This window comes from Glycine soja, chromosome 20 (genome assembly GCF_004193775.1).
Source record: "Glycine soja cultivar W05 chromosome 20, ASM419377v2, whole genome shotgun sequence".
Classification (NCBI taxonomy): Eukaryota; Viridiplantae; Streptophyta; class Magnoliopsida; order Fabales; family Fabaceae; genus Glycine; species Glycine soja.
The window spans coordinates 33,049,514-33,061,645 of NC_041021.1; the positions used below are offsets into that span (position 1 = coordinate 33,049,514).

Here is a 12,132-nt window from a genome sequence, read left to right on the forward strand (position 1 = left end):
TTCATTAAGATAGAAGCAATAAATAAATTACCTAGATAACAGTTGTGATCATCCCAGGTCCACCCTGCAATTACTCGAGTTGACAAAACCATTAAAAACTAAAGTGAATTAATTGTAGCATCGGTAGAAATATACCACCTGAAATTGCTTAGTCCCTAGTGAATGCTAGAACATGCTAGGCCAACTTTTGATTTAAGCAGTTATAAATTTGTATTAGGAAGTCAGTGGGCATTTATTTTTATATTAATTTTGGATTAGGAAGTTATATTTTTAGGTGATGATGTGACAGTTATAGTGATACATAAGTTGTGTTGTAGACTTGTAAAAGGAAATTAAGGTGTCAAATTGTTATTCCCTGTGCTTTGAAAGTGGAAGCTCTTTCTTAGGGGGAAACCGTGTTTGTGCTCAAACCTGGCCCAAAAACCAGGCTTTTGTCTTTATTTAGAATTCAGGGTGTTCATTTCTTGAGTCCAACAACTAGTCTGATCCAGTTTAAAGGTATTGGAAACAATTAGCACCCGTTGATTCAGATCCAGGAAGGAGCAATTTTAGAAGTTATACAGTGTTACAGCTTTCATACGTCTTCATTAGCTACTCAGTCAACATAGATACTGGAATTTCTAAAAAGAACTATTGTATAATACTATTCTTAAGCATTTGAACACTAAATAAATGAAATTGAAAAACCAAAGTCATACTTGTGATGAATGCCTCCTCCCAGATTTCACATTATGACCATGATGGAGCAACTTCTCGAAATGGAATTCCTTCACTCCTTCATATCCTGCACATAATGCAAGTAATTGCTCAATAACATAAGAAGCAACTTGTCAGTGCTTCTAAGTAGTCTCTCAATCCAATAAAATAAGACACTGCCCCCATTTCTTTTTATTCCTTTTGCATTTCCAGCGTGACATCTTCCTGACAAAATAATAACCTAGTTTCATTTTACCCCACTAACATTTCTCTGTGTCCATGACAAAATCCCAATATTAGAGAAAGCAAGACTCCCCCCTTACCAAACTGGCTTTAAGAATTAAGTTTATAACTGTGATAACTGATACAATAGATCTAAGACCTCCATATGAAAGGGAAAAAAATAATAATAATTTAGATTGCTTAGGCAGTGCACAGAAAGGCAATATATCATAAGTAGACTATTCAAACACTACAAAAATAGAAAGGCAATGCTTTAAGTCTTCTTGTTACCAGTACGAGATAAAACCCTAATTCTATACTAATGTCAAGCAAATTTTTAAAATATAAACCATAGTAAATAACATAAATTCTACTAAAAAATTTACACAAGGGCACAGTTTCTTTATGGTCAAAGAAAATATAGCAACAAAAAATTACATTTATAATCCAATCATACTCAAGCACTAGTTGGCGTATTGTTCTTGGAAGAACACCATCGCTGATAGGAGCTGTTTGTACTTGGAAAGAGTATTTCTTTCCATAATCACACAGGGCCTTCTCATCATTTGAATTCCTTTCCTAAAATGAAATAGGAAATGAACACTAAAATTTGCACATGTCTGTCTACCAAAAGCAGAACTAGAAAGTAAAATCCATGATGCGTAAGCTTATTTCATAAAATGTTCCAATACACACACATGCACATATACATGCCCACACACAACAAAAGAGCAGAAGAAACTCAAATCATGATTCCTTTGCAGCCAGAATAATGCAGTGAGCATCAAATGATCATGAAAGCGCAAAATCTTAAAATTTTAAAATACAACACAAACATATAAAAGGCTTGAAACTCAGTGAGTAGTTGAGTATTGTGTATTCATCAAATAGGAATTCATTCTGAAAATTTCCATACTACAAAATGAATAGAAGATGAATTTAGAGGTTTTTAATAATAGGTATGTTTGTCAATCTCTATCATATCAGAGAATAGTCCATCCTAGTCAACAATCACTACTATTTAAAGCAGGCTTGTTGCATTAGTTTTAGCATTACAACAAATCAAATTTAAGAAGTCTTGTTAGAATATTAAAGTTTGATCAAATTTTTGAGGGTGATGCAAAAGTATGGTTACTATTAAAAAAAAGGCATGCATAAGGAACTCTAGCATAAGATAAGCCCGAATATAGTTAGAATTTAAATAGAGAGATCAATTAAGCTCACCATGCAGCAAATAACAAAAAAATTTGCCACACAACCTTCGAGGATATGATCCCCATCATTAGACAGCAACAGTTCTCTCACTGAGGGAGCCCTGAGCTTTTCCAGAGGTTTCCTAATCCTCCATTGTAGACAAAATTTCCAACTATATAATGAAGGAACATCAGCACAACAAGCAACAAGAAAATGACTAATCTGATGTAATTTTACATTGCCAGAGACCGCAACTTGCAGATATAAATATTAATAATTAATAATGAAATTTAAAAGAAAAATAGATCATCTTCAATTCATTATAGGAGTTATAGTCACTAAAAAATGTTTTTTTCAGGGTATCAACAATGCATTATATAATTAAATTTATAATCATGTGACAGACATGCTAAATAATTTCAGGGAAATCAAACAATTAAATCACTAGTGTCTCTTAAAAAAAATCAAATCAAATCATCTGAGAAGCCAAGTCATCAGACAACACATGCAGGCTGGAGGTAGAACAGAAAGAGAATTTCTACGACAATATTATATAAAATAATTTTTAACAGTTCTTTAATTACTTGTTTGTGTAAGTTCGTGTCATTGATCCGTAAATGTGTCCCTTCTAGAACTTAACCTACAACAGAAAATGCCCCTAATGTCTAGACAACTGATTAAAGAAATTTAAGCAAACCATAATAGATTAAAAAATATTCATACTCGTTAGTGTCTGTATCTATATTCATTAATACCCTGTTATTTTTCTTATATAGGATTTAAGGAAAAAGCATAGAAGAGTTGTCTAAGGAAAAGGCATAGAACAGTTCTTTAATGAAAAACAATGCTTACAATTCAAATTGCATAAACTGACCTTACCCAATCTGAATATTTAGCAGTTGCAACATTCCTCCCATAGCCCACCACAGCCAAATGTACACCATTTCCCCAAATACCAAATGTAGGAGGAACATAAGTCTCAATATGAACATGCACATCAAGAATTTTACTCACTCTTTCCTCACTGACGGTCTCATGTGCATTTAATTCCTCCAAATTACCACTAACAAGAGTTGTAATGGCCAGTTCCTCACAATCATTCCTCTCTTTCAATGCAATCGGCAAGACATTGCACATCAAATCATTAACAAGCATCTGAACAGTGGGTTGCCATATTGCCAAGGTGACTTATGACGGTAAGGAAATCTCAGAATTATTTGATTTAAATAGAAGCTGTGGCGCCAAATTTTATAGAATTTGTATAGATTGTGAAAGTCTTTTCATGTGTCTCTCCCAAAATAACAAACAATTTTTATTTGTAATTATAAACTTATAAAATTTGAAATTAAAAAAAGGAGAGAGGTCATTATTGCAGCACCTGAGGAGCTTTTCCGATGATTTCTTGGACCAATGTATGAGAAGGTTGCGGCGGACTGAACGACCCAAGCAGGAACATGTCAAACGCTGACCTGCATACAATTAGAGTTGCACAACAAAAAAACTGATCCTATATTGGGACCAATACAAAATGCAACCCAAAAGCAGTGCACACTAATAACGTAAACAAGTCCCATAATCATGTAACGATGCCGAATTAAAAGTCATGACCAGACATAATGATGTGTCTTGTGCAATGAAAATTTTACGTTACAAAGGTGATTAATGTTCCTATGTCATCTAAATTTGTCTAATTTACATCCATTTTCCAACTTCTAGAAAATAGGCTGCCCATTTCTTGCGTATTGTCGTCATGGTGTCAGTGGCTAATGCTGTTCCATCTGAAAAATACTACCAAGGGGAAGAAAATAAAATTTAGTTAGTACATCAACCATTTAAGTACGATTTCATACTACACAAATTGATTTGTTAGTCTAATAGAGGACATACGTTGTGGAGTTCATTTTTCAAACCGGCACTAACGATGCACCACATCCAATGCATCACATAATATCCACACTCATATGCTCCTTGTTGTACATGGCTCTACATGCAATATAAGCGCTCAATAAATGTTGGATCATTCCAATTGAAACATCAGACTTATTTCAAATTTTCAAAAAAAACAGGGATTACAACATACCTTAGCCTCAATCCATTGAGGTGGAGGTGAAGGTGCATTGTCCTTGCCTTGGAGATTACTGCATATTTTCTTCATTGCACTAAATTTGACAATAACAAAAGCCGAAGTTAACATGTAATGTTTTGAGTAGTAAACTACAAGTAATGACCAATGCTAAATTGAATAAGGTTGCGAAGTACTTGTTCACTGCAAACTTAATGTGAACATCAGGCTTTCTTCGTACAGAACAGAACCATACTATAATGTTCTCTCGTGGACACAACACAAGAAGTTGCCAATGTGCCCTGAAGTCAACAACATGAAATTCACCATCAAACTGATGCAAACACATTGATAACAACCACATGAATAGACTTACTGATTGAAGTAAGGTCCTAAGTAGATTTCTCGATGTGACTCCTTGACCCACGTTTCTATGTACTTTTGACATTCTTCACGCGTGTCCTTTGTGCAGCATATAGACTGGGGCTCAAGGAAACCGTACACTGGAGAAAAACCAATGCTTGTACTCCAGTCATTCATAAACTTGTTTTAAACACAATCAAAAATATTCTTAAACAAATATGGAGTGCACAATAAGATATGACAACCAGTCAAATAATATGATTTACTTACATCATCCACAGCTACAGTACAAATATGTTTAAACATTTGTCACCTAAAATTATTTCAGTCACATCTGCATGTGTGATGAAAAAAGCATTTGAGGCATTAGGTAACCCAAATTTCGCCTCGTCCCATGCCAACTCCATTGGCTTTGTGTAAACCACATATGACTTCTTAACCAATTCTCCCAGTGGGTCATCTGTGGCCACAAATGTTAACCTGTTCGGCTCTCCAATAGACTTTGATGGAGGCTTATCGGGTCCTACGACCACCTATGATAATTGAAGTTAGTGTACAACATGAAGAAGCATGTCAACAAATAGAACAGATTCATAGGAGAAAAAAACTAACCTCATTAGTTACTTCCCTAACAAGATGTGTCGGCCATGCGATGAATGTGCCAATGGCCTGCTCAAGATAATGAACCTCTGATGTAGGAATAGGGACCTCAGCGTGAGGCATGTATGTTCTGACAGCCTGAACCTTAACAACATCATTTTCATAACAAACATTATGTATGGTGGATGAATTCTCAAACACTTTTCCCAAGCCCGCAAGCACAGTATTTTCCCTAACAACTACGAACAAGCCCGTCGGATCGTCATCACCATTCAAAAGCTCTTTAAGTAATCCGCTTCCTTCTGGTCCAGCACAGCTACCCTTTGTGCTAACACGCGCAAGTAGAGCTTGTATTTCTGGCGCCTCAATGGGGGCTAACTGATGTGATGCAATATGAGATAGCTCTACTTTCAATGATTTTTTTAACTCTTGCTTCATCATCTCCAAATTTTGCCACTGTTTTTCTTCAACTGCCCTCATCCAAGCCTCATGTTACTGCTTGTGTTCTTGTTGTACCTCCTTTCTTATCTCATCCTGTACCTCCTTTCTTATCTCATCTTGTAGCTGCTTTCTTATGTCATCCTTAATTGCACCGATGATATCAACCAATTGTTGTTGGTTGATCGATGGTGACGATGTGCTAGAAGCACGTGAGGCTTGGCCAAAGTATTGGCTTATTGTGACACCTGTCCCTGCGATGCGAACACGACCTGGATGCTCAGGTCGGCCAAGGGCCGTGTTGAGTATGTCCTGTCGCGCATGCGGAACAAAACTCCCCTGTGTTGCTTGTTCCTGTAATGAATCCTACATGCATATAGAATTGTTGAATTTGAATAAAATAAATTTGACTAGGTTAGCTAACCATTATTTGCCAATGACAATAACCAAAAAATATATGAACTCACAATTTTGTCTGCAATTTCTTGTGCCACTTCAGACGTCATTTGGCCATGCCGCTTAGTGCGGGCGATCTTCCACTTCAAGTGTCTTGCAACTGGGGATGGTGGGTCGACGTTGAGTGTTGGGCTTTCAATACACAAATGTTCCTCATGTCCACGCTTTCTCTTCTCCTCCATAAGTTTCTTGTCAAGCAGTTCATACCCCCCACGAGACAGTACATGAGGGCAGTCATTAAATTTTTGAATTTCCTGGGCCTTCTTTCGTATACCCTTAAAAAGACAAGCTTGTACTAGTCATATATATGTTACAAAACAACGAAAGCAAAAATTGAATCGATTATTGCAGATACAGAAATACTTAAACAAACCTGCCAATTAGGAGTTTTGCGGCTTTTTGCAAATTCTGCCCATATTTCTGGATCAAGGCCATACTTGACTGCAGGACCAGATATTTGCTGACCTTCATTGTCAGCAAAGACAAATTTTGAAGTCAATGAAGACTTAAATTGCCTCCATCTTGCTGCAACTGTTGACATCACCTTTTTTTTTTGCATTTTCACCTTCAGGGATATCAAATTTGCGCTGCACTACAAAAGGAGTTATGTAACAGTATGTAAATGAATCCTTTAAAAGTAACTTAACAAAAAAATCATGAATACAAGTGTATTTAGAATTAATTACCAAAATATCTTTCCATATTAAGCTCTTTAGATCGTCGGGGACAACATTCCAATTCGCGTGTACAATAGGAACTTTTTCCCTTGCGACAACCCCTAAATAACTGTGAAATTTCTCTTTATGAGGCCCTGATCCTCTCTACCTGTAGCCGGATTCACGTTCACAACTGGCCGTGGGCCATCTAAGCATCTAGATGTCAAACTTCTGAGCCTCGTGGATTGTCTTGTCCTTTTCGAAGTAACCTGAGGAGGGTTTTCTGATTGTGGCGGGGACGGTGGTGGTGTTGCCATGGCCCTGCGGAAAAAAACAAGTGTTATAAATATGTCAAATTCAATGATGTAATAGGGTGCATGATTTTCAAAACAACTTAGCAATTTATGCATGACTAATGTTAGAAATGTTAAGTAATACTTATATGGTTGTGCTTACATAGTTACGTACGAATGTTCTCCCATAAACCCTCGTCATGATCAGTACGATTTGCATATACATCATCCTCTTCTTGTTCAACAGTACTTGAAGGCATATCTTTGGAGAAAGATGGCATGTCAGTGACATCAAGTGTTGATCCATCAACATGGTGACCGATACAAATTGTTCTCCCTTGCAAAACCACTGCCTATCTAGAGTCGCATGGATCTTCTACATAAAACACCTGTCGAGCTTGCGCTGCCATTATGAATGGGTCGTCCTTGTAACCAACTTTTTTAAGGTCTACTAAAGTGAATCCCATTTTGTCTTTATGCACACCTGTGTTTCCATTGACCCACTTACATTTGAAAAGAGGTACTCTAAATTCACTATAATCAACCTCTCAAATCTCTTCAATGACTCCATAGTAAGGCATGCAAGCTTCAATGAGATTATTGTCAGCAGCACTACAAAAGTGCTCTGATTGACCATCAACACTGACCCCGCTATTCTGCACACTACATTTATCATCCTGGAACTTTGTGTAGAAAGAATACTGATTGATATCATATCCCTTCCAAGTTGGAACATTCATATTTGGACCCACAGCTAGAAATCTTAATGTGTCTAAAGCATTGTCATCGACGAAGATTGTTTGTCTAAACCACGATATGAAAGTTCTATTGTGCTCTTGCAACAACCTCATCATGTTCATTTTTGGGTGAATACGACACAGATGTTGTTTGTGAGCATCTATGTAAGGGATTACCTCAACTGTGTTGTGTAATACATATAGATGAGCTTGTGCTAGCTGTTGGCAATCCATGGTTACAACATTGAACCCCCGTGTGCCCCTACCTTCCATGGTGGAGCCATGACGACTTTGAGGAAGTCCCACTGGTGTAGCCATTTCTATATATTGTGAACAAAACTCAATAGCTTCCTCAGCAACGTATCGTTCAACAATGCTAGCCTCTGGTCGATATGGATTTTTTGTATATCCTTTCAACACCTTCATGCAACGTTCAACTGGATACATCCATCGTAAAAACATGGGCCCACACAACCGAGTCTCACGTACAAGATGAACAATTAAGTGAACCATGATGTCAAAAAACGATGGAGGAAAGTACATTTCTAATTGACATAGGATAATGGCTGCCTCGTTCTCTAAATCATCCAATTGTTTTAGGTCAATGACCTTACGACAGATTGCATTAAAGAAAAAGCACAAGCGGCTGATTGCAACCCTTACCTTTTCAGGCAATATACCACGCACAGCCACTGGCAACAATTGTTGCATTAACATGTGACAATCATGAGATTTCAAGCCAACCAACTTCAAATCATTAACTAACACAAGACTCTTGATATTGGAAGAGTATCCTTGTGGGACTTTCACATTTTTAAGACAATGACAAAATTGTTTTTTCTCCTTAGTTGACATTGTGTAACATGCTGGGGGCAAATAAGTTCGCTGACCTTGTGATTGCGGATGTAACTGTTCTCGTATACCCATATTGACCAAATCCTGTCGACATTTCAGACCATCCTTTGTCTTTCCTTTGATGTTAAGAAGGGTGCCAAGTAAACTATCACAAACATTCTTCTCCATATGCATAACGTCGAGACAATGTCGAACATGTAGATTGGTCTAATAAGGAAGATCAAAGAACACTGACCTTTTCTTCCAAATGTTCTTGTTAGCATGATCCTTCCGCTGTGTCTTACCAAAAACAATTACGATGTCTTTCACCCGATCATACACTTCATGGGGAGCTAACGGTTCTGGGGGTTCTTCAGTCTCTTGGCTACCATTAAATGCTTTCTTCAATCGTTGATAGGGGTGATAATGTTTTAAAAACCTACGATGCCGTGTATAAACTGTCTTCTTCCCATTTTTAAGTTGGATGAAACTTGTGTTTTGCTCACAAATAGGACAAGCCTGGTGACCTTTCACACTATATCCACTCAAATTCCCATAAGCTGGAAAGTCATTGATGGTGCAAAATATCATTGCATGCAACCTAAAAGTCTCACCCTGATTTGCATCATACACATCAACCCCGTCTACCCACAACTTGCACATGTCTTCAATCAAAGGAGTAAGGTACACATCAATATCGTTTCCTGGATGTCTTGGACCCGATATCATCATAGACAACATAATGTATTTGCGCTTCATGCATAATGAAGGAGGAAGGTTGTAAATCATTAGCAACACAGGCCATGAACTGTGATTAGTGGACAAGTTACCAAATGGATTCATGCCATCCGAAGCAAGACCAAGTCGAAGGTTTCTTGGTTCGGCTCCAAATTCAGGATACAAGTGATCAATTGTCTTCCACTGTGGAGAATCAGCTGGATGTCGGAGAAACCCATCATTTATTCTGTCAACTACATGCCATTTAAGGTTAGAAGCATCGTGAGTAGTAGCAAACAATCGCTTAAACCTTGGTATAATTGAAAGGTACCAACAAACCTTTGCTGGACGAGGGTTGGATGTGGCTACATCATCAGTGTATTCCCCGTCATTTTGTTTGTATCGTGATACCCCACATGTTGGGCAATTCCGCAATTCGGCAAACTCTTTTCTGTACAACACACAATCATTACGGCAAGCATAAATCTTCTTGTACTCCAGACCCACAGGACATAATATCTTCTTAGCCTCGTAGTGACTATTTGGTAACTTGTTATCATTGGGAAGCATATTCTTCAATAAGACAAGCAACTCAGTCAGACTTTTGTCACTCCACCCAAATCTAGCCTTCAAGTTAATCAAAGCTAGCACTGTAGATAATCGAGTGAAGGTTGTGCACCCCAAGTACAATGATAACTTGGAATCTGTTTCCAAATCTTCATAATAGGGTGCATGAGCTTCCAAAAATCCCTCTTGCCCAAGATCAGGTATCATGTCTTCCATTCGATCTCCGGTTTCTAACGGTACCGCCTCATTGTCGGCAGGTAATGAGACATCTGGCAATTCACCGTGCCATATCCAATTTGTATAACTCTGAATGAAGCCATCACAAATTAGATGTGATCTAATGACAACTAATGCCTGACGCCTTCCATTCACACAGTTTACGCACTGGCAGAAATACTTTCCACCCACAGCTGGTGCATGTTGTTGTGCAAACTTCAAGAAATCTTCAACCCCTTTTTCATACTCATCGCTTATACGGGGTGCTTGAATCCAACTTCTATTCATGTTTCTTGTACTACAAGAGGGCGTCTGTTATGGCATATGCATGACAGTCTCACTTTTTTTATATGAAGGTCGGGTCCTATCCCATTCAGGAACAAACTTTTTTTGCTTCATTCATATGTACAAGTTAAGTATGTTATGCTAAATTTGATGAAATTTTGGCAGCATTTCACATTGGTCTCCAAATACACAAAATGAAAGCGGTCACCTAAATTGACCACAATCAAGTATGCACTCGGAGAACAAAGCAATACGCAATAAACCAAAATCAAATCAAATATACCACAACATACTTAACCTATAACTATGAATGAAGTAAAAAGAGAGAGTTCCCAAACTGTCCGAATGGACAATTCAAGAATCCATACCACAACTAATCCAAACTATCCGTATTAATCATGGTATGGAATCTCAAACGGGAAACTAGGGTTCACTCATAATGCACATATTTTTTATGAACAATAATAGTAATTTATGGAACAACAAACTTACAATCCAAATAAAATTCCTATTAACTTACATACCTAGATAGATGGCTGCGGTAATGGAAGCTTCAAATACTATCAATTTTGTCGTGGGTTAACCAACAAAGTCTGAATTGTCCAATACAAAACTCGTAAATTGTAGCCACGGAAACCACAACAATGTGTAGACAGCTGTGAAGCACAACAAATTATACATCATTTATCAGCAGTTGATGAAAATTTAAATAAAATCATACATTGCTAACTCAATTGACAAACAAATTTTATGATAATACAAGTGTTGAACCATATACAGAGGTGCATACTTTTACGGCAGGAGATTTGTAAGATGAAACTGCAAATAACATGACTTGATATTGGCTTGTTTGTGTTAGCTAATTATGCTGTATATTTACCATGTCTTTGTCATTTCTTGTTAGTTATCATAGACATAGTCAATGTACATAAGAAAGAACAATAGTAACCAAACAAAAATCAGCAGGCTTTAAAAAAGTGTGTGGAAGAGATCAACTGTTTGGAGTGGGAGAGTTTTGCTTTCCATCCCAGCCCTTTAATTGTCCTTGTCTTTGAACGCTATAACAGGTAATTTCTACTGTTTTAGGTTTTACTTGAAATGATTTTTGGGCATGGATTTGCTGGAGCTAAAGAGAGTACAATTGTTGGTAATACTTAAGGCAAGAGTGGGATGGAACAAATGGTAAAACTGAATGAGATGGTAAAAACTTCACAAGGTGTGCCAAATTGTATGCTTTATACATAAGTGTAATACCAATTCAAATACTAACATCTTAACTGTAAAATTAAATTAATAATATCTTAACTAAATGATAAGAACAAGATCATTTTCACCTAAAAAAAGAGAACAAGAACACTATGTAAAAAAAATGGTTCATTATAATATGATTATTCATATACTATGGCACCTTTCTTCACATCAGAGCACAGGCATTGTAATGTACATGCAAGTAACAGAAGCCTAAACAAGAAAAGAAAAGAGGAATCACAACTGGTTAATAACCTGTTCATAGGTGTCTAATTGGTTCTATTGGCAGAGACTAATAATAATCTTAAATTACCTAATAATTTTTTATTAAGCCTATATTTTCCATTTTTTTTATGCCTTGCTCATAGGTGTCTAATTGGTTCTAGTTGGGTATCCAACAATTATACGCACACTTCAACCAATATAATGAATTTTTTAGATAGTAGTAGGAGATGGGGGCTACTCTTCTTCGCTTCTTTTCCGAAGCTGTCAGTCCTTGGTTCACTCATAAGTCATAACTTCACATGTTCAAATTAAATAGTGAGGAG

At 37.0% G+C, this 12,132-nt stretch overlaps 1 protein-coding gene and 1 pseudogene across 1 annotated transcript; both read right to left on the reverse strand.

Moving 5' to 3' along the window:
* Nucleotides 1-31: 31 nt before the first annotated feature.
* Nucleotides 32-3,408, reverse strand: LOC114402004 (annotated as a pseudogene).
* A 5,371-nt stretch (nt 3,409-8,779) lies between these two features.
* On the reverse strand, nt 8,780-10,339 carry LOC114402005. Its single transcript, XM_028364561.1, has one exon. It carries the CDS (start codon nt 10,337-10,339, stop codon nt 8,780-8,782), a length of 1,560 nt encoding a protein of 519 aa, XP_028220362.1.
* Nucleotides 10,340-12,132: the final 1,793 nt, after the last annotated feature.